The sequence below is a fragment of the Aulonocara sp. 'chitande type north' Nkhata Bay genome, linkage group LG4 (assembly GCF_057382095.1).
Source record: "Aulonocara sp. 'chitande type north' Nkhata Bay isolate Kocher_YH1m ecotype deep benthic linkage group LG4, A_spYH_male_GT1.1, whole genome shotgun sequence".
In the NCBI taxonomy this organism is placed as follows: Eukaryota; Metazoa; Chordata; class Actinopteri; order Cichliformes; family Cichlidae; genus Aulonocara; species Aulonocara sp. 'chitande type north' Nkhata Bay.
The window spans coordinates 2,635,470-2,659,721 of NC_141347.1; the positions used below are offsets into that span (position 1 = coordinate 2,635,470).

The 24,252-nt window shown below is 44.5% G+C and overlaps 1 protein-coding gene across 1 annotated transcript; it reads right to left on the reverse strand.

Annotated features, from left to right (window-relative positions):
• Positions 1 to 188: 188 nt before the first annotated feature.
• On the reverse strand, positions 189 to 13,440 carry LOC147331732 (T cell receptor beta chain MC.7.G5-like). Its single transcript, XM_086290455.1, has 8 exons — positions 13,392 to 13,440; positions 12,466 to 12,759; positions 6,807 to 6,826; positions 2,969 to 3,005; positions 1,497 to 1,844; positions 1,382 to 1,405; positions 1,179 to 1,285; positions 189 to 402 (listed from the first exon to the last, which is right to left on the reverse strand). Exons 1-8 carry the CDS (start codon positions 13,438 to 13,440, stop codon positions 376 to 378), a joined length of 906 nt encoding a protein of 301 aa, XP_086146581.1. The 3' UTR covers positions 189 to 375.
• Between the last annotated feature and the right edge of the window lie 10,812 nt (positions 13,441 to 24,252).

Genomic DNA, 24,252 nt, shown 5'->3' on the forward strand with positions numbered 1-24,252 from the left:
CTCAGAAACCCAACAGATAACAGGCTGCTAAAAATAGCTCCCTGCTAGCCATGCAGTGTAGTGAAGGCTCAGACATAAATGAATAATACCTGAAACTGCACCTGATGAGTAACTGTATGTTGTACTGTCAGGTAGAACTGCCTCAGACTCATATATGAAAGAAATAAACAGTTGTGTGTTTAAGGAGTACTTTTATTAAGAAGCAAACTGAGCACAAAGCACTTACACAAACTAACAGAATAATAACTAATAACAGCACAGGATGTCCACTTATTTATATACTAAATGGAAGAAAGTCAAATGGAAAGCAAAGCTTTAGGATACTGTGAATGTTTTTGTTTTCACAGAAAGCAGCTCAGTCGTTCAGCTCAGCTCTCATTTCTCTGGTTTTCTTGAAAACCCCTGTGAAGACAGGAAACACGTTTTCAGTTTACAGAGTCGCTCTTTAAACAAAGGTTTAAATGTAAAGCCTCATGTTTTCAGTGAGTCTTCACTAAACAAACTGACTATAAAGAAGGCAAGCTTCACCTTCCTACTAATTTTTAATTATCAATCAAGCACAAAGAAATTCAGAAATGACGTGGATGTAAAGCAGTTTTCTTGGATACACTAAATGATAACTATAAGAAATCCTTTTCAGAGCTTCTGTGGTAATAATGAGCACTTTGTCAGAGTTTGTACATATATATTACCACCGGTGCTGAGATTACTGAGAAAATATTATTACACTAATTTTAAAAGTGATTGATTGAGATATTTAATGAAAAATACTGCTGGGGTGACTGAAATATTGTCATGGAGAATCTATAAATCTATAAACTTTAAACAACATCAACAACAAAACCCCTTCCTTGTTATTTTAAATGATACCTTTATATTCATTAGTTTTAGCTCATTAGCTTTTAAAATGTTTTCAATAGGTTTTAATTGTTGAGTGATAGTTGCTGAGAAAAAAGACATATTCAAGATAAACAGGCTAACTGATGTTTTTCTTAGCTGCTAATTTTTACGGCGGTCTAACAAATCGATCCTGCATTACATTTAGATTCAGTTTCAGACAGGTTCCTTTGGAGGAAGAAGCACGTGGTGCTGTTAAATGATTGTTTTGTATTGAGATATGTTTCATATAACGACCACTGCTCGTGGCACAAACAGGAGCTGGATCGTTTTGGACCAACCTGAAGTTTCCACACCAGGATGATCACAAAGAGTCCGTAGATGCTGCTCTTGATGATCAAAACCAGATATGACAGCTTGGCATTGTGGGTGGTCTTCAGATACTTGTCTGCACAAAATTGTAAGATTTGTATTATTTTCCCAGCTCAGTATAGAGCAGACACACTGGGTTATTGTTATTAATAATATTATTAATAATATTTACTTCTTATTGCTGCAGCTCCTGGATCTAAGAAAAAGAAAAACGATTTCTTTCAGTGAAATCAAGTCAAACTATTTCAGATGATTTTGACACATTTAAAGATTGTAAATGAACGTACTTCGAATGCCTGCGACCCAGCCTACACGAGAAACCGTCTGTTCCCCATCAAAGAAGTCGACGGTGCAGGTGAAATTCTTGCCTGGTTTGAACCACTGTGAAAATAAGACTCTCAGCCTGCTTGTGATGCGGTAGTGGGTACCATTCCAGTGGGCAGAGTGATCGGTGGCGACGCCATCTTTGACGTCCACCCCATCAATCTGCCAGGACACATTCACATGGTCCGGGTAGAAATCAGAGGCCACACACAGCAAGGTCTTCTTGTTTTTCTTGTGTTTTTCATTTTGACACTCCTTTGTTGAAGGTTTAAACACTTTCACCTTTGGTGGCTCAACTGTTCTATTTGGTGCTGTGGGACAAAGAGAATCGAATCATTAGAATGCAAACAGTCTCATTATTCCCATTTTGAATACCCAAAGATAAAAAAAGTAACACTTGTAAAAAAAACCCTGCTTCATCATTTTCTTTTGAATTTTTGGATCTTTTGGAAAAACAGCAGGTGATTACTGGGTAAAAAGAAAGTAAAATGAAATAAATAATGGCGTAAGGTGTTAATATGTAACCTTCTGACGCCACATCTCTTTTTTTCTTTTTTTCTTTTTTCCAAAATGCTGCTTTTGCAACATATATCTTAGATATAGAAGACATTTGAAATAAATTTCATGGCACATTGTTTTAAATCCACAGCAACATGTTTATAACTTTGTGATTCTGTCTACACCCAAATATGAAAAACGACATTCAAACTTTGCTCTTTTTACAGCCCTAAACGTACATTAGAACTTCTCAGAGGTTCTCGGCAGTGGAAGAAAAAACATGCATAAGGTTTCTTACCCAAAACTGTCAGTTTGGTGCCAGTACCAAAGTAAGCAGGGTTGTAGTTTGCCACACTGATATGCAGCGTAGTAAAAATTGTTTGTGCTATCAACAGCTGGAAACGATCTTTTTTTTCTCTTTATGAAAAATTCTAATTTCTCCAAATTTACTCTTCATAACAAAACCTAATTAGACAGATTTTAGATTTTAGACAAAGTCAGGAACCTTAAATGATGCTACAGTAACTCAACTTACTTACAGTTAGGTTTTAATTTATGGACTATTGCATGATAAAATAAATTTGTGCCTGTTAAAATGTTCTATTTTTGCACCTTACCTGAAACTGTGAGTTTAGTTCCCAAAGTGAGCCTCGGACTGGGAATACGCAGTCGCTCACAGAGCTGATCAGAACGCCATATAGCCACAGATAATCTGGGCATAGAGCCAATTCTTTTATAGCTGCAGCACTTTGCTGAAGACTAATCAGCACTGACACAAGACTAACTTTGTGCTTTAATAGCTTTCACTTTTTAAAAACAGCTTGAATATGTTTATGGCTGATTAATAAAACCACCCAAAAAGTGAAGCACACTTATCACACATTATTTCTATCATATTAAGACGTGCAGTTTGAGTCTTCGCTGCAGATTATCTTACCTAAGACGGTCAGTTTAGTTCCAGCGCCGAAATAAGCCTCGCTGAATGAACACAGAGCTCTCAGACTGTTACAAAAACCTCTTCCTTGTCTCTTGGGGCTCCTCTTTGCAATTTATCAAGCTTTGTCATAGTTTCAGACATTGAGCGTTTCATAGAGATCGACAGTAGTCGACAGCTAGAGTCTGCTAAGGATCGCCCTTGAAACGGCAGCAACAGGACACATTTTTATATAGATATATATATATCTATATAAATATAGTGAGTTTTATGGCTATTATTGCATCGCTCATTACCTGAAGGTGTCATTCAGGCTTTTGGGTATTTTGCCATCAGATGAAAAACAACCATTAAATGATATTCTGATTTATATTCTAGTTCTTTCACTTTATTTCTTAACTGAAACAGTCAACCTGGTGCCTCCATCGAAAAAAGCCTCAAAAACAAAACCACCAGCACAGTAAACTGAACTTTACTCCAATCACCTTAAACATGCCGGATTTGCTTTCTTTTGTACACACAGGCTAATATCCAAATACTTTCCAACATCTACACATTTGTAACGCTTCCAAAGGGACGAGCGGACGTTTTACTCACCGAGAACGGTCAGTTTTCTGCCTGCACCAAAATAGGCTTCGTAAGTAGCACTGTGGACCAGCTTAATATCAAATAGCACGGAGCTGGACCAGTAATAAACAGGACCACATTTTTGTAGGTCACTGCTTCAGCCATAGTCTAAACATTGCAAAGGTGTTTTTTTTCTCAATGAACAGAAAGTGTGAGGGCCCCAACTTACCCAGAACAGTTAGTCTAGTTCCACTTCCAAAGCAGGCTTCAGCTCCAGTGTCACATTGAACGCATCCTTTGTGAAAAAGTAACCAAACAGTCCAGAGCAGGCACTTGAAATGAGACTAAATTCCCACTAAACACTTGGAATTTTAGCAAAGGACATGTTAATCCCACCAACTGAGTTTTAGTTAAAAAAAAAGATGAGTGAAATAAACTCAGAAGCTGCACTGTGTTTAAAATTTTATTGAATTCTAAACAAATTCCCTCACTAATCATATTTCTGTGCAGTAAGAGCAGGGCTACCTGCACTTTTTAAAATACTGCTCATTTTATGCTTGTCAGGTGTTGAAAATAATCTGCAGAGCTCCTCGCTGTGCATTTTAAATGCAGGAGGTTTTTGTACGGCGGCTCTATTGGTTTGTATCACCGTGCCCCCCCTGTCCCCACAGTGAAAAAGCACTAGACAAAAACCTGACTTCACTTTGCTGCTGTCTTTCCTCCCCCCACCCAGCATCTCCATATCTCAGCCTCCATCTTTCTCTGTTGGTGGATGAGAGCAGCTGTGCAGGCTGCCTGGAGGCCTGAGGTGAGCATGAATGCTGCTATTTCTGTGACTGCTAAGAAAAGACGCACAAAGAAAACGAAGCCCGTGTTTCTATATACAGTAGCTGCACGGTGACGTCTTCTCTGGTCACACCTCTTTATTTCCGCCCAGTCAGTATAAAACTGGAGGAAATCAGCAGTTCCACATCATCATTGTGATAATGTTTCCCAAATTACAGTGATTAAACCTATGGTTTGACACCCCTACAAGGCTTTTAGATGAATAAAAAGGAAAGCGAGTATATGATCAAACTTATCAGATATGAAGGGAAACCCTTTCAAAGTCAATCGCAGTCAAGACAACATTTTGTTTGCTTTCTTTTCAGATTGTTCATCCTGACAGAATTACACACACTGCTGTGGAGGCTCAAATTATTCACTTTACTGTTTTCTAACCACAACTAAACTTTTAGATGGAAAATAAAAACATATCAAACACATTAATACTGATGTTACTACTAGTGCCACAATCCTAAAAGGAAAAAAAGGGGGAAAAAAAGGTCTTATGTGATTTTGTAATCAAAAAATATAAACGTAAACGCGACATGAGAAATAAAGTTGTGGGACAACTGATAAAACATTTGTTGTTCTTTCTTAAAGAATTTTAACAGTGATGCAGTTGGACCTCAGATCATGCTTAAGCACAAAGTTAAATCAGTCTGGTATAACTTTAGACATAAATATAATCTGAGATCGGCTCATTGAAGGGTCATCATCAGCATGATTTTTCAGACATATGTAACCCCAACTTCAGCCAGCAGAGGTCAGGCTGTGATCAACTTGTTCTTAAACAAAACAACTGTGTGCTCAGACAGCAAACACTTAAAGAATAAGAGAAAAAGAAACGCAGAATAGCAAAATGCAAGATATGTGGATGCTGAGAAGCTACACTGTACGGGACACTGCTCCCTCTGTTATAGCACCTGTGTACTTATCTAACTGATCAGCTTTGTGGTACTGCAGACACGTCAGCGAACTGAAACAGATACGTTTTTATGACTTCATGGATCAGCGACTGCTCCTCTGCTGCTGATCAAGTTTTGCTTCAGCTAAATTTTTCTAGAAAAAGCTCTATGTGGTAAAACCAGAGAACATAGTCCAAGCAGCTTGTACTTTTGGATTACCCCACCATGTCAGAAATCTAAAAACCGCAGAGCAAACTAAAGCTGATAAACAGATAGCTTGTGACCTTCGATTTGGAAGGCAGCGTGTGGCAACTAGAATATCAATCATGCTCAAAGAGAGACGAGAAGGATCAGAGATTATTTTCACACTTTAGTAATTTTTGATAAACTGGAAATGTAAGTGAAAATATTAGCTAATGTCCCATTTCAGCGTTTTTAATCACGTATTGGTTTATTCATATTGTGAAATGTCTGTCTGTACTGTGCTGAGGTTACTATGTTGGACTGCAGCAGAGCAGGCTAAGGCTACCTTAGCCCCACCTAACATCAGTTTAAATGCTGATTTGATTCATTCACTAAATAAGACCTTTGCACTAGTTCTATAGTGTCAAGAGGTGAAAGGTTAGGCATGATGGCTCGGGATGTCTAAATCCAAGACGTAGTTTGGTATCAGCAGAGAAAGCCGGCTGATCTCTATGCAAAGAAAAATCTACCACAGAAGAATGAATTGTGACTGAGGGTTCCCCCTTGCTAATTTCCACTTTAACCCATAATTGTCTTAATGTACACAATTGCACGTATAGTATAAAGTACTTATTTTATCATAGTATACACAAGCAGGAAGATCATTTCAAAATTGGAGAATTACTGTGAGGTGTAACAGGTATAATTTATACACAAGGACATCATCTACCAGGGTTTCAGTGATATTTCAACTGAGGAGCTGAGCGATTCCTGAGGGGCAGTGAGGGGATGCTGTCATTTTCTATTTCATTTCAACTTCAACTGGTATGCAAACACTGCTGCAGGGACTTTTTCCACACTGTGGAATTGTTTTTAGGCAGACTAGAGCAAATGTAACATTTCAGTCACGAGATGGTCAGCTACTGTAATCCGATTACTTTTTTCAAGTAACGAGTAAAGCAAGGGATTACTATTGCAAAAAAGCAATTAGATTATTGTTACTTTCCCGTAAGCTCGCAGTGTTACTGCGTTACTAAACTGTGATTTTGTTTTTGAGAGTGTCTCATGACATTGACGTATGAGGCAGCAACAGACGTGTGCAGATTAACAATGAACAATATGGAGTGCGGGAGAGAGTACGACCATGCAGCGTTTAAAGCTTGGAAGTACTGACATTACTTTGAGTTTGATTCTGTAAAAGTGGCAAAAACATTAGCGTCCGCTGTTACTCTGAGTGGGAAGAAAACTTCTTTCTTGAAAAATTAAACTTCAAATCTGAGTACGCACCAAGCACGCTACCACGGGAATGTGAAATTCACAGAGAAACCCCCGCTGTGATGACCGCTGCTGCACCGGCAAACCTCCACCCGCCCCGCTCCTGCTAGGTGAAAATTAGATTTAAGAGCGACAGGACTCAGAGCTGCTGAGTCTTTGATTTTATTTGTTTTCTGCTGTGTTTTACTTGCATCTATTTGAAAGAGGGAGTGTAAACACAAAAACATTATCTTATTTTATATGCTGAAATATGCAGAAAATAGGTTTAAATGTTAAATAATTTCTGCAAGTCAAAGACAGCTGCATATAATTAAATTTTTGTTTAATGCAATGTGCATAAAATTAAAAGATTAAAACTCATAAAACAATTTTAAAAAAGATGTTTTCATTTGATTCAATTTTATATGGATTATGCAGGAAAAAAATAGATTTGGGCTGAAAGGTCTGTTGTTTTATTACATATTCAGGTTGCGTATCATGTTTTTAAAAAGTAACTAAGTAATAAGGTAAGTAATTACTTTTGAAAACAAGTAATCAGAAAAGTAACATATTCTCTTGGAGAGGTAATCAGTAACGAATTACTTTTTTAAAGTAACTTGCCCAACACTGGTCACCAGTCTTTGTTAGGCCTCCCTCCTGTTATTTTGTCTTTGTGCTGCTGTTATTTTTTATTTTTTTAAACTTGTGCTTGATTTTTACTTTCAGTTTCGTGTTTGTGCAGCGCCTTTTATGACTTTTGATATCACTGAACGTGTTTTGTCATGTGACTACCTGCAGGTCTGCCTTGGATTTTTGTCTGTGACTGTTTCAGGTTCTGTCATGGTTCGGCTGTGTACAGGCAGGAGAAGGACCCAAACGCAAAACTCACGACAACGAAATTAAACTCAAAAAGCTGCTTTATTGCAGAATGGCGTGGAAAACTAAACTGGGACATGGATGACTAACACACATGGAAACACAGCCATGAGGGAGACTACGACACTGACAAAGAGAAACACAGGGCTCAAATACACAGAGGGATAAGGAGGGAACAAGACACAGAAGGAGAGCACAGCTGGGAGTAATCAGGCCGGACGAGACAAGGGAAGCAAAACTAGAAATACTGACATGAGACACGGACCTTCAAAGTAAAACAGGAAACACACTGACTGAACTCTAGACATGCAAACTTAACAGCAACTGGGGAGACAGAACATAGGGACCTGAAACATGGCACAAGAACGTCACAGTAGACACAACATGGAACACAGGGAAGCCATATTACAAAGCCAAAGAACTAAACCTATGATAACCATAACTGAGACCTAGGGAAACAAGAAACAGTACAAAGGACTCAAAACATAAACCATAATATAAAAACACAAGATCTCTTCAAAATAAAATAGGTAACATAATGAGACGCAGACATGACAACCAGAACTTGACAACGTAAGACACAGACATGAAACATATGAAGAGCAGGGGAGACTTAACATGGGTTGGAAACACAAGGGGGAACTAATAAGCAAATGAACATAGGAGACCTAATGAGCTTAAACATACTTTAAACATCAAAATGAACTAAAACTCAAAACACTGGGTCATAAGACCCAGGATCGTGACAGGTTCATATTTATATTTAGTGCTGTAAATATAGCAGGGTTTTGAGGCATTTTAATGCAAACATAATATGCACAAAAATGGCCTTATGTAATGTATAACGCTTGATTCATTTCAATGTGTAACAAAATATATGAACAAAACTTTTCACAACAGTACATTTAGAGAAAAAATAGTAAAATGATTAAAACAACAGTAAAAAAAATTGGATTACAATTTTCTACAAATTACATAAATAAATAAACAAAATTTCAGTCTCATAACAAACAGGATGCTGAAATAATCTATGTATCTTAATCAGGACAGAAAAATTATAGATAAACTGGAAATCTGAATCATGTTACCTTCAAATTGTAACAAATTCAAGAGCCTTATTTTCTATTCTTTTCTTAAAAAATTAAGAAAATTAAGAAAAATACTACCATTACATTTCTAAATTACACTTTTAAACAAATAATTAACTTAGCACTTAGTTCCTCCAACGCCGAGTGGCGCATCGGGCAGCTAGTGATCTCCATCGATGTCGGTCAGCAGCGACTGCTTCGAGCTTCGTCCCAGGCAATGTCGACAGTTCTCAGATCGTCCATGAATGTTCGACGCCATGTGGTCTTTGGTCGGCCTTGCTTTCGCTTGCCAGTGTGTGGACGCCATGTCATCGCAATCTTAGCTGGGCGATGAGGGGGTAGGCGTAAAATATGGCCCGCAAAGTGGAAGCGCCTTTCTGCAACAACATCGGCTAATGGGCGGGTGCCTGCTCTTCGTAGGACCTCTTCATTTGTTATTCGGTCCCGGTAGGAAATTCTCAGGATTCGCTGCAGGCCACGTTGTTGAAGCACGTTCAGGTGTTGAATAATTGCACTTGTTGAGCGCCAGGTTTCACTAGCGTAAAGTGCAGTAGGGAAGACTACAGAGTTTAGTAGTCTGATCTTGACCCTAACATTCAGGGAGGTCGAGTTCCAAATAGGTTGGAGACGTCGCAGGACACCAACTGCCTTCCCTACTCTGGCGTCGACATCCCGATCAGAGACCCCGTCATTCGAGATGATGCTGCCAAGATATGTAAAATTCTCCACCTCTTCAGCACGTTGTTGGTTGATCATGACAGGAATGCGGGCACGTGCATAGCCAACTCGGAGTACCTTGGTTTTTTTGGCGCTGATTCTTAATCCAACTTTCGTTGCCTCCCTCTGCAGGGCCGCGGTCAACTTTTGGAGGTCTTCCTGAGTCGAGCCCAGCACCTTCCAAACAAATAATATACAAATATAATCAAATCTAATATATAATTTAAAGACAAATTCTTAAAGTCAGGCCAAAGCTTTACTAATTGAACACAAAGAGTTCTGACAAAAACAAACATCTGCAGGGAGACTGAGTGAGCTGCTTGTCAGCCGTCGACCTGCTGTGATGTTGGGGTTGTTGATGAGCCACAGAGTGAGTCTGTGCTACTGTGGCAGTCTTGAGGCACAGTAATACACAGCTGAATCTCCAGGCTCCACTCGCTTTATGTGCAGACTAGAATTACGCACCGCAGGACGTGACATGAAGTACTTTGTTTCATTAAATGGAGCTTCAGTGGTTTGAATACCTTTATTAATAGAATACGTTAACAACTGCATTTGCCTAAAGTCTGTGTGTTTGTACCAAAACATGTATAAATATTCATCATTGTCCTGTTCACATTGCAGCGTCGCCGATTTCTCTCCTTCACGGCTCAAAGTAAAAGGTGGTTGATATATTTTCACACTGCAACAGAATCCTGGACAACGAAGAAAACAAAAAGGTTAATTGAAGGGTTTGGTGTAGAGATCAAGTCAAGTAAAACAAACAAACAAAAACAATTTTCTTACTGGAAAACAGGAGAAGTGCTAGAGAGAAGAGCTTCATGTTCATTAGGGTTCATCAAAAGGAATGTTCACATGCTTGAATGTTTCCTGAGTTTTCCACGAGTGCTCCACCCACAGTCACTGAGAACAGCTACAGCCCTGCCCATGGTGGCGTGGCCTCTGTGGGGAGGCTGCTGACTGCTAATTCAAGTCATTATAAAAGGCTAATTAATAAGCAGAAACCCTTTAGTTCAAGTTCAAATTAATTCCACCTCAAGGTGCTTTATATTGCAAGATAATAAGCAGTAAGCCAGAATAATGACAGAAATGGATTGGCCAGAACAGTCTCTGGGTACGAACCCTGCTGAGCTGCTGTGGGAACTGTTTGACATACTGATGGTAGGGAGGACGCTCCAGGAAGGCAATCTTGTGGGAGATGTTCCAGGAAGTGTGTGGTTAAATGTCATCAGATTACCTTAAAACATGAGCTGTAATGTGTAGGAGCTGCCAGACTGTAACTGCTGCAAAAGGTGGTTTTTGAAGTTTGAACAACGCGTTTATTCATTTATTCCTTTTGAGCAGTATTGTATGTATATATATATATATATATATATATATATATATATATATATATATATATATATATATATATATATATATATATATATATATATATCTTAAATCTTTGTGAGGCAGAGTAACACCATTGCTTTTCTTTTTTTCACTGAAGAAAAACATTATAAAGTGCTTTTTGGGTTAATTGTCCAAAGTACATTGTTGTTGTGCCATGACTGTCATCTCACAGCAAGAACAATTTGGAGATGGATGTGCTGGTCCTCTGCAGCTGCTGATACAAGTGCACTCTGTGGTAAACCTGTGATCGGCTGGTCCTCTGTGTACTCAAACACTTCAGTGCCCCCTCAGTCGCTGCCCTATAGCCCTAGTTAGATACAGAGTTAGTGGACTGAAGAATGTCCTTTTCCTTTTCAACCAAGTTCCAAAAGTTTGTTTTTGATGGCTTCATAGGAGCACATTCTTCAAGATCGTCTTCTACGATACTGTAGTGTTTGACCTGACACACTGTATTACTTTGAGTAGTGTTTATTGCAAATCGCAGAAAATGCTTTCTTGACAGGTTTGGCACCCACTTCAGCTTTTCAGATGGTCTCCAGCACTCACACCTCCTTCCCCAGGTCTCAGGCTTCACTCTAGAGGGAGAAACCTCGCTAGTGGAATCCCAGACACCTGTCCCTCCAGCCTCCTTGGCACTCCCCCCTTGAGCTCACTGCCCTACTGTTCCCCTGAGCCAGAGACGACACCTCTGCCACAACTACATTTTTGTCCAAATGTCCTTTTCCCCCCTAAGTGATTTATGATATTTTATTTCTTCTTCAAATATGAAAAAAAAACCCCCAACAAAAACAGTAGGAGATGTCTTTTCCTTTGTTGCCTTTACTTTATTATTATTTCTGGGACTGTTATTGTAGGGTCTATTTTACAATATAAAGTGCCTTGAGATGACTGTTGTTGTGATTTGGAACTGTATAAATGAAATTGAACTGAATTATTGCCTTTACTTTACCTGCATTTATCTCAAATCTATTATTGCAATTCATTGGAAAGTGGGGTCTTTTATTTCTTTAACTTAACCTGATTCTGTCACAATTACTAGGTAGGACTGAAGTGCAAGTGGAATATTTACATATGTACAGTGAGAGGGGGAAGAGGGGTCCAGAGATTCCGTAGGCAGGTCCAGGCCTGGAGAACAGACATGCTCACACTCACTCCACTCGTGAAAGAAACACACTCGGTCCAAAAGATCCACGCTGTGCCTCAGTCACACTCTCACTCATCCAAAAGGGTTCCAGGAAAGGCAGGCTGGGGTCCAGGGTACAGGGGAGACGGAGAAACAACGATTAGCCAGAGAACCATAAGCACAAGGAAGAATACAACAGAGAGCTGGGCTACACTAACTGAGAAGAGTACAATGATCCAGCGAAGCCTTAAATTAGATCAAGGCAATCAGCCAGGATGAGCAGGTGAGCAGATAAAGGATGGGAGATCCAGGGAGGCACAGGTATCCAGACGCAGCCCTTGTGGAGAAGGCGAGTACCACCACCAGAGCACATTCTCTGTGCTGGTTTGTGTCTGACCTCCTGCTCTCCTCATGTGCTTTGGACAGGTCAACATGGCAGCTCCAAAAACTTGAGTGATGAGAGATGTCGATCTCTACAAAACTGTTGCAGAAATATGCTGTCTCGCACAGCATGGCTGCACAGATGGTTTTAGTAAGTCTGTGTCACTGAACCACATCACTGTGTACTGGCAGCGCAGAAATACACAGCTGAGTGTGACAGTTTGACACTGGGGAGGCTCAGAGCTCCTTTCACTCTGGTCTCTCTCAAAATCTCGGTGTGATTCTGAAACGCCGGCTCATAGTCGGGTTTGTTTGTGTCATAGCTATATCCAATTAAGCTCATCGCTCCATAATCCCTTTGCTGGTACCAGAGCATCACGTATAAACTGTCATCATCGTGGCTGCATTGGATTTCTACTCTTTCGCCTACGTTGACTATCCTGGACTGAGGTTGCTGGAATGTCACACAGTTGGCTTGATCTGCAGGAAAGAGATTTAAAATGTGGTTAATACTAGTTGACAAAAACAAGTAGAAAAATTCTGAAGGTTGTTATTGTTGAAGAAAAATTACATGGAAATAAGAGCAGAAAAAAAAGTGTGATTCCAGCTGAACACATCTTCGAGTATGAGACCGACTGCCTATCTTCTCTGCTCTGTGAAGACATGCTTCCTCTGACGTAAGAGCTGAAGAAAAGAAGACGACACTGAGGGACTTTTTGTGAGGGAGCAGTATTAAACCACACCCCTGTGTGCTGGCAGAGTAACAGGTTTGCTGTGGGAATAATCAGAGCTCCTTTGACGTTGTCTTCTCTTTCAAGCTTAAATTCTTCTTTATATTGACGCTCGTAGGTCGGGTCTCGTGTGCCATATCCAAACCCAATGAGGGTCATAGACTGACTGCCTGTTCTTTGCTGGTACCAGAGCATCACAAGGCGGGTCCCGTCACCGTGGCTGCATGTATGCGGACCTTAGAGCTCACGTTCACAATCTGAGGAAGACTTTGATTAAATATGATGCTGCTGTGGATGTTTGGATACGATTATTACTGCAGTACAAACAAAGAGGACAGTTATAGGTTTATGTATGAGGGAATGTGAAACTGAGGCTCTTACTTGGAAAGCAGAGGAAGAGAAAGCCAAACGTGTGGATGAAAGGAGACATTGTCATCACTGCTGTGTGAAAAAGTAATGTTTGCTCTGAGTGACTGAGCTCATGTATTTCTGGAATGGGGAGGTGCTACCCATCCCCGGCTGCCTCCCTCTTCCCGCTCCAACACCCCCACCCACACAAGTAGGGCCTTGGGGTGCGGGTGTGTCACCAGGGTGCAGGGGAGGCATTCCCCCCCCCCCCCCTTGTCCCCTTCTGGCCGCCTGTGCCTCAATTTTATTCCACAACTTAGACATGCACATTACTCACACTCTCATAACATATACATATATTGTTGGCATGTTAACGGCGTCCAGTGGACGTCTGTGTATTCAACCCCACCTCTGGCGCCGGTGCCCACCTTTCAATTTTAAATCCATGTAGACATTGAGGGTTCTCGGGAGGTGCCGTGCTAACACCTGCTGCTCTCTGGCAGCAGCACCATGCTCTCCCGTGTTTTAAATTTTAAATGCGTGTTTAGAACAACACGCAGCAACACTACAGGGAGTGCAGAATTATTAGGCAAATGAGTATTTTGTCCACATCATCCTCTTCATGCATGTTGTCTTACTCCAAGCTGTATAGGCTCGAAAGCCTACTCCCAATTAAGCATATTAGGTGATGTGCATCTCTGTAATGAGAAGGGGTGTGGTCTAATGACATCAACACCCTATATCAGGTGTGCATAATTATTAGGCAACGTCCTTTCCTTTGGCAAAATGGGTCAAAAGAAGGACTTGACAGGCTCAGAAAAGTCAAAAATAGTGAGATATCTTGCAGAGGGATGCAGCAGTCTCAAAATTGCAAAGCTTCTGAAGCGTGATCATCGAACAATCAAGCGTTTCATTCAAAATAGTCAACAGGGTCGCAAGAAGCGTGTGGACAAACCAAGGTGCAAAATAACTGCCCATGAACTGAGAAAAGTCAAGCGTGCAGCTGCCAAGATGCCACTTGCCACCAGTTTGGCCATATTTCAGAGCTGCAACATCACTGGAGTGCCCAAAAGCACAAGGTGTGCAATACTCAGAGACATGGCCAAGGTAAGAAAGGCTGAAAGACGACCACCACTGAACAAGACACACAAGCTGAAACGTCAAGACTGGGCCAAGAAATATCTCAAGACTGGTTTTTCTAAGGTTTTATGGACTGATGAAATGAAAGTGAGTCTTGATGGGCCAGATGGATGGGCCCGTGGCTGGATTGGTAAAGGGCAGAGAGCTCCAGTCCCACTCAGACGCCAGCAAGGTGGAGGTGGAGTACTGGTTTGGGCTGGTATCATCAAAGATGAGCTTGTGGGGCCTTTTCGGGTTGAGGATGGAGTCAAGCTCAACTCCCAGTCCTACTGCCAGTTTCTGGAAGACACCTTCTTCAAGCAGTGGTACAGGAAGAAGTCTGCATCCTTCAAGAAAAACATGATTTTCATGCAGGACAATGCTCCATCACACGCGTCCAAGTACTCCACAGCGTGGCTGGCAAGAAAGGGTATAAAAGAAGAAAAACTAATGACATGGCCTCCTTGTTCACCTGATCTGAACCCCATTGAGAACCTGTGGTCCATCATCAAATGTGAGATTTACAAGGAGGGAAAACAGTACACCTCTCTGAACAGTGTCTGGGAGGCTGTGGTTGCTGCTGCACGCAATGTTGATGGTGAACAGATCAAAACACTGACAGAATCCATGGATGGCAGGCTTTTGAGTGTCCTTGCAAAGAAAGGTGGCTATATTGGTCGCTGATTTGTTTTTGTTTTGTTTTTGAATGTCAGAAATGTATATTTGTGAATGTGGAGATGTTATATTGGTTTCACTGGTAAAAATAAATAATTGAAATGGGTATATATTTGTTTTTTGTTAAGTTGCCTAATAATTATGCACAGTAATAGTCACCTGCACACACAGGTATCCCCCTAAAATAGCTAAAACTAAAAACAAACTAACAACTACTTCCAAAAACATTCAGCTTTGATATTAATGAGTTTTTTGGGTTCATTGAGAACATGGTTGTTGTTCAATAATAAAATTATTCCTCAAAAATACAACTTGCCTAATAATTCTGCACTCCCTGTACAAAGAACAAAGAGTATGTTCAAGAAACCTTCTATTAAATATTAAATAATTTATTTGCAATTTTCTATTTTACATTATGAGTTACAGACATGCAAAGATGTGTTTTGTGAGTGAACAGACTTCCATTGGGTGTTGCATAAGAAAGGGTGTAAAAACCTGCTAAATTAAACTTGCCTAATAATTCTGCACTCCCTGTACACATGAGCAAGAGGAGGGAGGTTTGGGGTCTTCACACACCCCTGTTCTCTGCTGGCCATCGGGGCGGGGGGGGGGCTGGAAGGAGGTGTTGGCCATCTGATTGGGATCTGGGATGCGCGGCCTCCCTGCTGCTGGGGATGCCTGGGGCGGTCTGCTTGCCTCCACCCCGGGGGAAAGGGTAACATCTCCTGGGACTAGGTGCCATTTCCCCCTCCAGGGGCGAGGGTACCTGGACCCGGGGTATAGAGTATGTTTGGGGAGTGTGATTGTGTGTACATGTCCATTTATGTCAATCCTTTTTTTTTTTTTAAATTTTAAATTTTTTTTATTTTACCAAGTGGATCATCATGGCCTTGCCATATTGGTCCATTTGATTGACCTTTATTATAATTATGAATTTATTTTATTTTCAGTTGCAAACAGGACAGACATGACTGTGGGATAGGACAGGGGGAAAGAATGAAAGAAAGAGAGGGAGAGAAAGAAAGAAAACCAAAGGGGAGAAGAGACGGTGAGAAGGGGGGGAAGAGAGAAAAAAACAAACAAACAAAAAAAACAAAACTCCTGGGTCACCTGTATGGAGAAAAAAAACAGAGGAGACAGCAAACAACAAAGAGCAACATAATAATAGAAAAAAAAGCACCATCACAATAAACTAGCTAGCCATAGATATCAATAGTTACTAAATAATAAACGATATTGTGCAGCACGCAAGATAGACAGCGCACAGTGTGCTTTGATGCAGCAGCCAAGAAAGCTGTAGTCCGCGTCTGTGAATACCCGTGTGTACACTTGTGTGCATACCTGTGTGGATCAGGTTCAAGGTTCAAGGTTCTTTATTTGTCACATGCATAGTTATACAAGTATAACACACAGTGAAATGTAGCCTGACATGTCCTCGACATGTGCAAAAATTTTTTTGGGGGGGGGGTGTAGAGGAAGAACATTATATATATATAGTATATACACTGGGTGAATGTGCAGTGGTAGCAGCAAGCAGGTGAATTCTGTACATTAATATGAATAGACATCTGACTATTTTACAGGATAGACAATATAAACATATTTAAAATTAAAGGAATTTGAAATGTACATTGTTCCTGGTTTTAGAGTGTCTGGAAGAGTCCTGACTCAGTCAATTATAGATGATGTGAGAGGGCGGGTGTGTGTGTTTAGGGCACGGATGGCTTGGGGATAGAAGCTCCTCTTGAGTCTCTCTGTCCTTGCCCGGAAGATGCGGAACCTTCTACCAGATTGCAGAAGTTGGAACAGTTTGTTGCCAGGATGGGACGGGTCCTTCAGTATCTGCGCTGCTCTAGTCCGGCATCTCCTGGTGTAGGTGTCCTGGAGCGGGGCGAGAGCAATCCTGCAGCAGCGTTCTGCTGTACGGATCACTCTCTGGAGAGCTTTTTAAGAAAGAAGAAGAAAGTGTACTTTATTGGTCCCCGTGGGGAAAATCCCTCTCTGCATTTAACCCATTCACTCAGTGAAGCAGTGGGCAGCCATTGGGGGCCCGGGGAGCAGTGTGTAGGGACGGTACCTTGCTCAGGGGTACCTCAGGGTAGCTGTTCAGGGGAATCGAACCCCCGACCTTCCGATCATGGGGCCACCACTCTACCTACTGAGCTATCCCTGCCCAATTTTGGTCCTTCACACAGCTGTTCCCAAACCACGATGTCATGTTCTGTGTGAGGATGCTCTCCACAGTGCCTGTATAGAAAATCCTGAGGATCTTTGGAGAGACCCTGAACTTCCTCAGTTGTCGTAGGTGATACAGGCGCTGCCTAGCCTTTTTGGTCTGGACCTGAATGTGGGCAGCCCATGTCAGGTCTGAGGAGATGTGGACACCAAGATACTTGAAGGACTGCACCCTCTCCACTGGAGCTCCATTGATGATAATGGGCTTGTAGTCTCTGTGCTGACCCCTTCTGAAGTCCACCACCAGCTCCTTGGTCTTGCAGACGTTCAGCTGGAGGTGGTTGTCCTGGCACCACGATGCCAGATTCTTCACTTCATCCATGTAGGCCGCCTCATCGTTGTTGGAGATGGCACCCAACACCACTGTGTTGTCAGCAAACTTCACAATGGTGTTGGAGCCATGGGTGGCCACACAGTCTGAAGTGTAGAGGGAGTAGAGCAGTGGCGAGAGGACACATCCCTGAGGGGCTCCTGTGTTGATTGTGATGCTGTTGGAGAAGCACCTGCCCACCCTCACCACCTGAGTTCTGCCAGTGAGGAAGTCCAACACCCATGCACACAGACGGCTGTTAAGTCCCAGATCCCTGAGCTGGGACTTAACAGCTGGCTGTAGCTCAGGTGGCAGAGCAGGTCAGCCACTAATCAGAAGGTCGGTGGTTCGATCCCAGGCTGCACCCTGGCTGCATGCCAAATATCCTTGGGCAAGATACTAACCCCATGTTTGCCTACTGGTGGTGGTCAGAGGGCCCGGTGGCGCCTGTGTCCGGCAGCCTCGCCTCTGTCAGTGCGCCCCAGGGCAGCTGTGGCTACAATGTAGCTTGCTATCGCCAGTGTGTGAATGTGTGTGTGAATGGGTGGATGACTGAATGTAGTGTAAAGCGCTTTGGGGTCCTATGGACTAGAAAAGCGCTATACAAATGCAGGCCATTTTGTGAACAGTCTGCAGGGCACTATTGTGTTAAACGCTGAACTGTAATCAACAAACAGCATTCGCACATAGTTACCCTGTTTCTTGTCCACGTGGCTGAGAGTGGTGTGTAGGACGTGGGCGATGGCATCCTCTGTGGATCTGTTGGATCTGTAGGCGAACTGCAGCGGATCTATGGTGTCTGGGATGGAGGAGGAGATGATGTTCTTCAGCAGCCTCTCAAACACCTTCATTACTACCGAGGTCAGTGCAACTGGCCGGTAATCGTTCAGGGATGAGGGTTTGCTGTTCTTGGGCACAGGGATGATGGTGGATCTTTTGAAGCATGTGGGGACCACAGACTTCGCCAGGGACTCGTTGAAGATGTAAGTGAACACACCTGCTAGCTGGGCAGCACAGCAGCGCAGCAGACGGCCGGTGATGCCGTCTGGCCCCGCCGCTTTCCTTGTGTTCACTCTCCTCAGTGCCGCTCGGACGTCATGCTCCGCGATGCTGGTCACCGGTCTCTCGCTGATGACGTCACTGTCCTCGGTAGTCAGGCGGTAGATAGCATTAGCCGCCTGGCTAACCTCGAAACGGGCGTAGAACCGATTCAGCTCGTTGGTGAATGCAGAGTCGGCATTAATCGGCGCAGTGTCCCTGGCTTTGTAGTCCGTAATGGTGCGTAGTCCATGCCACATACTCCGTGTGTCGCCCTGGTGGAAGCGGGACTCCACACGTTCCCGGTACCGGTGTTTGGCATTTCTCACCGCACGCCGTATGAGGCAGCTTTGTAGGCGCTCATATCGCCAGTGGCGAGACCCGCGTTGTAGGAGGCGGTCCTGGCGTTTACTGCAGTGCGGATCGATCTGTCCACCATGGTTTCTGGTTTGGGAATGTGGTGACTCTCGCAGTGGGGATAATCTCCTCCACTAGCATATTGACGAAGCATACTGCTACTTCCGTAAACTCGTTGATGTCGACTGCGCATGCTCTGAACATGTCCCAGTCGACGTCGTTGAGTGCGTCCTGTAGCGTAGCTTCTGATTGGGCAGTCCACCGTTTTACCTCCCTCGTGGTCCCGTCTTCCCTCCGTATGCTTTGTTTATACTGGGGAATGAGGAAGATGGCATTGTGGTCAGACTTCCCAAAAGCCGGGTGTGAGACAGCTTTGTAGCCCTGCTTGTATGGCGTGTAGCAGTGATCCAAAATCCGATCCCCTCTCGTTGGACACGAGACATGCTGGTATAAGTTTGGCATGACTTGTCTGAGGTTCGCTTTGTTAAAGTCTCCTGCTACAATGAGGGCTGCGCCCGGGTCCTTGTTTTGAAGCGAGCTCAGCACATCATGTAATTCGGACAAAGCCATACCTGTGTCCGCTTGGGGTGGGATGTAGACCACCGTGGCGATGACTGAGGTGAACTCACGGGGCAGATAGAAAGGGCGGCACTTAATGCTCAGGAACTCCAGATGTGGCGAGCAGCCGCTGGAGAGAGTAGAAATGCTTCTGGCATCGCACCACTTTCTGTTTACCATGAAACACACTCCTCCGATCAGCATGCTTGCATTCCAAAGGTTTCTCCATGTAATGATCTGCTAGGGAGTGTGGGGAGCCACAGCCCTGTCCTTTATGGTATCAAGCAGGTATGGAGGAGATCAAGACTCCAGATATCCAGAGGCCCCCAGAACACAAGAGACCAAGGAAGACCCACAGAGGGGCAGCCGCGCCACTGTCCCAGTAAGAGCTGAGGAGAGTCCCAGATGAGGGCTCATTCAGTAGCCGTGGAGCAGAAGCCAGGGGGAGTTGCAGTGACGCGCCCGTGAGCTCCGCCGGCAGCCAGCTGTGCCTGAGTGACCGAGCCCCAGGCCGAGAGGCCGGGGGCACCCCACCTCCGAAGTGGCCCGAGCGAGCCCCAATAAGCGGCCGCCAAGGAGTGAGCCGGTGTGTACCTGGACGCCCACCCCCAGATACAAAGAACCACCAACGCACCGACACCTGAGGGAGTCCGCCACCGGCAGGGGAAGTGGTGGTGGGTGGAGATAGGCCTCCAAACCTTGGAGGGCCCGAGATGTCCCCAGAGAGGTGGCGTCTGATACCCAACCTGACATATAGACACAGACATACAGGCACACACAGACACAAACATCCATTCCCACCCTCATGCTCTCATGTGCACTTCACACTCAACCGACGTGGAGACAGACATAAAGAGACGCTGTATACACGATCACACTCCCCAAGCGTACTCTACAAACCGGGTCTAGGTACCCTTGCCCCTGGAGGGGGGAACCGCATCCCAGACCCAGGTGGTGTTACCCTTTTCCCTGCGGTGGGGAGAGGCAGACCGCCCCGACTCTGCAGCAGCAGGGATGCCCCACACCCCAGACCGCAGTCGGACGTCCAACTCCTCCTCCTAGCCCCCCCGCTCCAGCAGGCCGCAGAGAATGGGGGTGAGAGAAGACTCCAAACCTCCCTCCACCCGCTCATTGTAGTGTTGATGCATGTGTGTTCTAAGGTGCAATTAAAACCCAGGAGGGCATGGAGCTACCTGCCAGAGAGCAGCAGGTAAGCGCATAGTCCCTCCTGCTAGCCCTCAATGTCTACGTGTATTTAAAATTGAGAGGTGGGCAACGATGCCAGGGGTGAGGTGTACACCCTGATGGTAATTTGGACTCCGTGCCCACCCCCAAGATCCTATATGTATGTGTAATGAGGGTGTGAGTAATGTGAATGTCTAAGTTGTGGGATAAAATTGAGGTAGAGGCAGCCAGAAGGGGACAGAGGGGAGGGGGGTAGCCTCCTCTGCACCCTGGTGACATACCCCTACTCCAAGGCCCTGCATGTGTGGGTGGTTGTGGTGGAGCGGGAAGAGGGAGGCAGCTGGAGATGGGGAGGGAAGGAAGGGAGGGGCAGGTGACCCCTCCCTGGGGCCAGCTCCCCCGCTGACCCCAGTAGGCACTCCCATACTCTGCGACCCGCCAGGGAAAGGGGGCCCAGGCCCATCCAGACCGGGGCCCAGCGCAGCAGCGCCCCCCGGCCCCACAGAGCCCGGGACAGTCCACCCAACCCCACCACAGAGAAAACTGCACCCACCCCACCATCCACTCGTCTTCCAGACTACATGAGACAATAGACGCCCAGGCTGAGATCTTCCTCCACCTCTCCTGTATCTCCCCCTCCTGCAGAGAGTTCCTGAGGGGAGGAAAGCTCCTGCAAGGTGTGACAATCTCCCCCACCGGTTGAAGAGCCCCACAGGCGGCTCGACACACCGGCGGCACCCTGCGCCAGGGATGGGCCCCCATGCACCCACCCGCCCACAACCCCGGCAACACACAAACCAGGACCCAAGGCCCCGAGGCCCGGCCAGGGCCCCGGCCCAGAGACGGAGCGCCCCCAGACCCTCATGCCCATCCCGGACCCACCCAGGGGCAGACAGGCTACCAGGTCAGTAACCCACGTCCATCAGCACAGACCCTCCCCTAGCCCCGATGCACGCAGCCACGAGGAAATAGTCAGAAAAGAGCCCCCAACCGGACATTACCGCTACCCCGGGTTGAGCCCCCCAAGGAAGATGCCTCCGGGGAACCCCCCGACGCCCTAAGCCTGTCCCTGCCCCCACACCAATCACAACATTGAAGGCGGGACCAAACTATGACCCCCCACCCCCACTAGGTGATGGAGCCGATCAAAGGAGCCCAGAGCAATTGATCTGATGTGGTGGCCGAGGCTGTATCAAAACTAATGTAATCTAATAGATAATTTCTATATTGGTTAGAATTAAGATTGTTTTTATTTTTCCAGTTCATGAGGACAGTTTTCTTGGCTATGCATAGGGCAGTGAAAACCATATGGGCTATATTCTTTTCTGAAGTGACATTATCTAAGCTGCCCAACAAACACACTAAGGGGGAAGTTGGAATGTTACATTTCAGACACTTTGATAAGTCTTCACATATCTCACGCCAAAACTTCTGCACTGGTGGACAGAACCAAAGAGCGTGAATGTAAGTGTCTGGTGTATTGCTTTGACAGTGTGAGCAGTTGTTGGAAGATGTAAAGCCCATCTTGAACATCCGATGACCTGTATAGTGCACTCTATGTAGTATTTTGTATTGTATTAATTGCAGACTGGGATTTTTAATCAATTTAAAGGTTTTTAAGCATACCTGAGACCAGAAGTTTTGGTCTAAACTGACTGATAAATCTGCTTCCCACTTTGCAATAGGAAGGGATATTGATTCATCTAATTTAGAAAGTGTTCTGTATATTTTAGATAATAATTTGGGGGATTTAAGAGTAAGGAAATGTGCCGCACTTGGTGGTGTTTGTAATTCAACTTGACTGAGGTTAAATTTCTTTTTTATTATGGATTTAATTTGTTGATATCCAAAAAAATTTTCTTGTTGATCCCATATTGTGCAACTAGTCTGTCAAATGGGATAAATTCTGTTCCCTCTAATATATGTTTTAAGTATTTAATTCCTTTACAACTCCATTCTGGGAAATTAATCATATTATTGTTTTGTAATATGTCAGGGTTATTCCAGATAGGTGTACTAATGTATTAATGAAGGCTCCGTTATTTTTAGAAACTCCCACCATGCTGTCGTGGCTCTGACATCTGTGGTCATGAAGTCATTTGAGCGCCTGGTTCTCTCCTATCTGAAGACCCTCACGGCCCCCCTCCTGGATCCCCTGCAGTTTGCATACAGAGCCAACAGGTCTGTAGATGACGCAATCAACATGGCCCTACACTTCATCCTGCAGCATCTGGACTCCCTAGGAACCTACGCCAGGATCCTGTTTGTGGACTTCAGCTCTGCCTTCAACACCATCCTTCCAGACCATCTCCAAGGCAAGCTTTCCCAGATGAATGTGCCTGATCCCATCTGCCGGTGGATCACTGACTTCCTGACGGACAGGAAGCAGCATGTGAGGCTGGGAAAGAATGTCTCGGACTCCCGGACCATCAGCACCAGCTCCCCTCAGGGCTGTGTTCTTTCTCCTCTGCTCTTCTCCCTGTATACCAACTGCTGCACCTCCACCCATCAGTCTGTCAAGCTAATCAAGTTTGCAGATGACACCACCGTTATTGGACTCATCTCGGACGGGGATGAGTCTGCCTACAGGAGGGAGGTTGAACGTCTGGTGTCCTGGTGCAGCCACAACAACCTGGTGCTGAATGCCCAGAAGACAGTGGAGATTATTGTGGACTTCAGGAAGCACACAGCTCCACTCCCCCCCATCATCCTGTCTGACACCCCCATCACCTCTGTGGACTCATTCCGCTTCCTGGGTATCACCATCACCCAGGACCTGAAGTGGGAGCCCACCATCACCTCCGTCATTAAGAAAGCCCAGCAGAGGATGTACTTCCTGAGGCAGCTGAAGAAATTCAACCTGCCAACACGGACGATGATGCAGTTCTACACCGCAATCATCGAGTCCATCCTCACCTCCTCCATCACCGTGTGGTACGCTGGAGCCACTATCAGGGACAAACAGAGACTGCAGCGTGTTGTGTGCTCTGCTGAGAAGGTGATTGGCTGCAGACTCCCATCTCTGCAGGACCTGTACACCTCCAGGACACTGGGGCGTGCAGCTCGGATCTCAGCTGACCCTTCTCACCCTGGACACAGTCTGTTTGACCTGCTCCCCTCAGGCAGGAGGCTCCGGTCCATTCGCACCAGAACCTCTCGCCATAAGAACAGTTTCTTCCCCTCTGCTGTCGGACACATGAACAATAACCATATGACTGTTCCCATCACTAACACATGACCCTACGCTGTGTTCACTGCATCATTCCATGTTTGTCACTGATCACCACCTGCACTCATGTATATATCATGTATATATCTATCCACTTAGCACCTTTAATTCTTATTCTTATTTTTATATTTTTATGACAGTATGTTTGCACTGAAGCACCGCAGCAATTTCCTAATGTTGTAAACCTG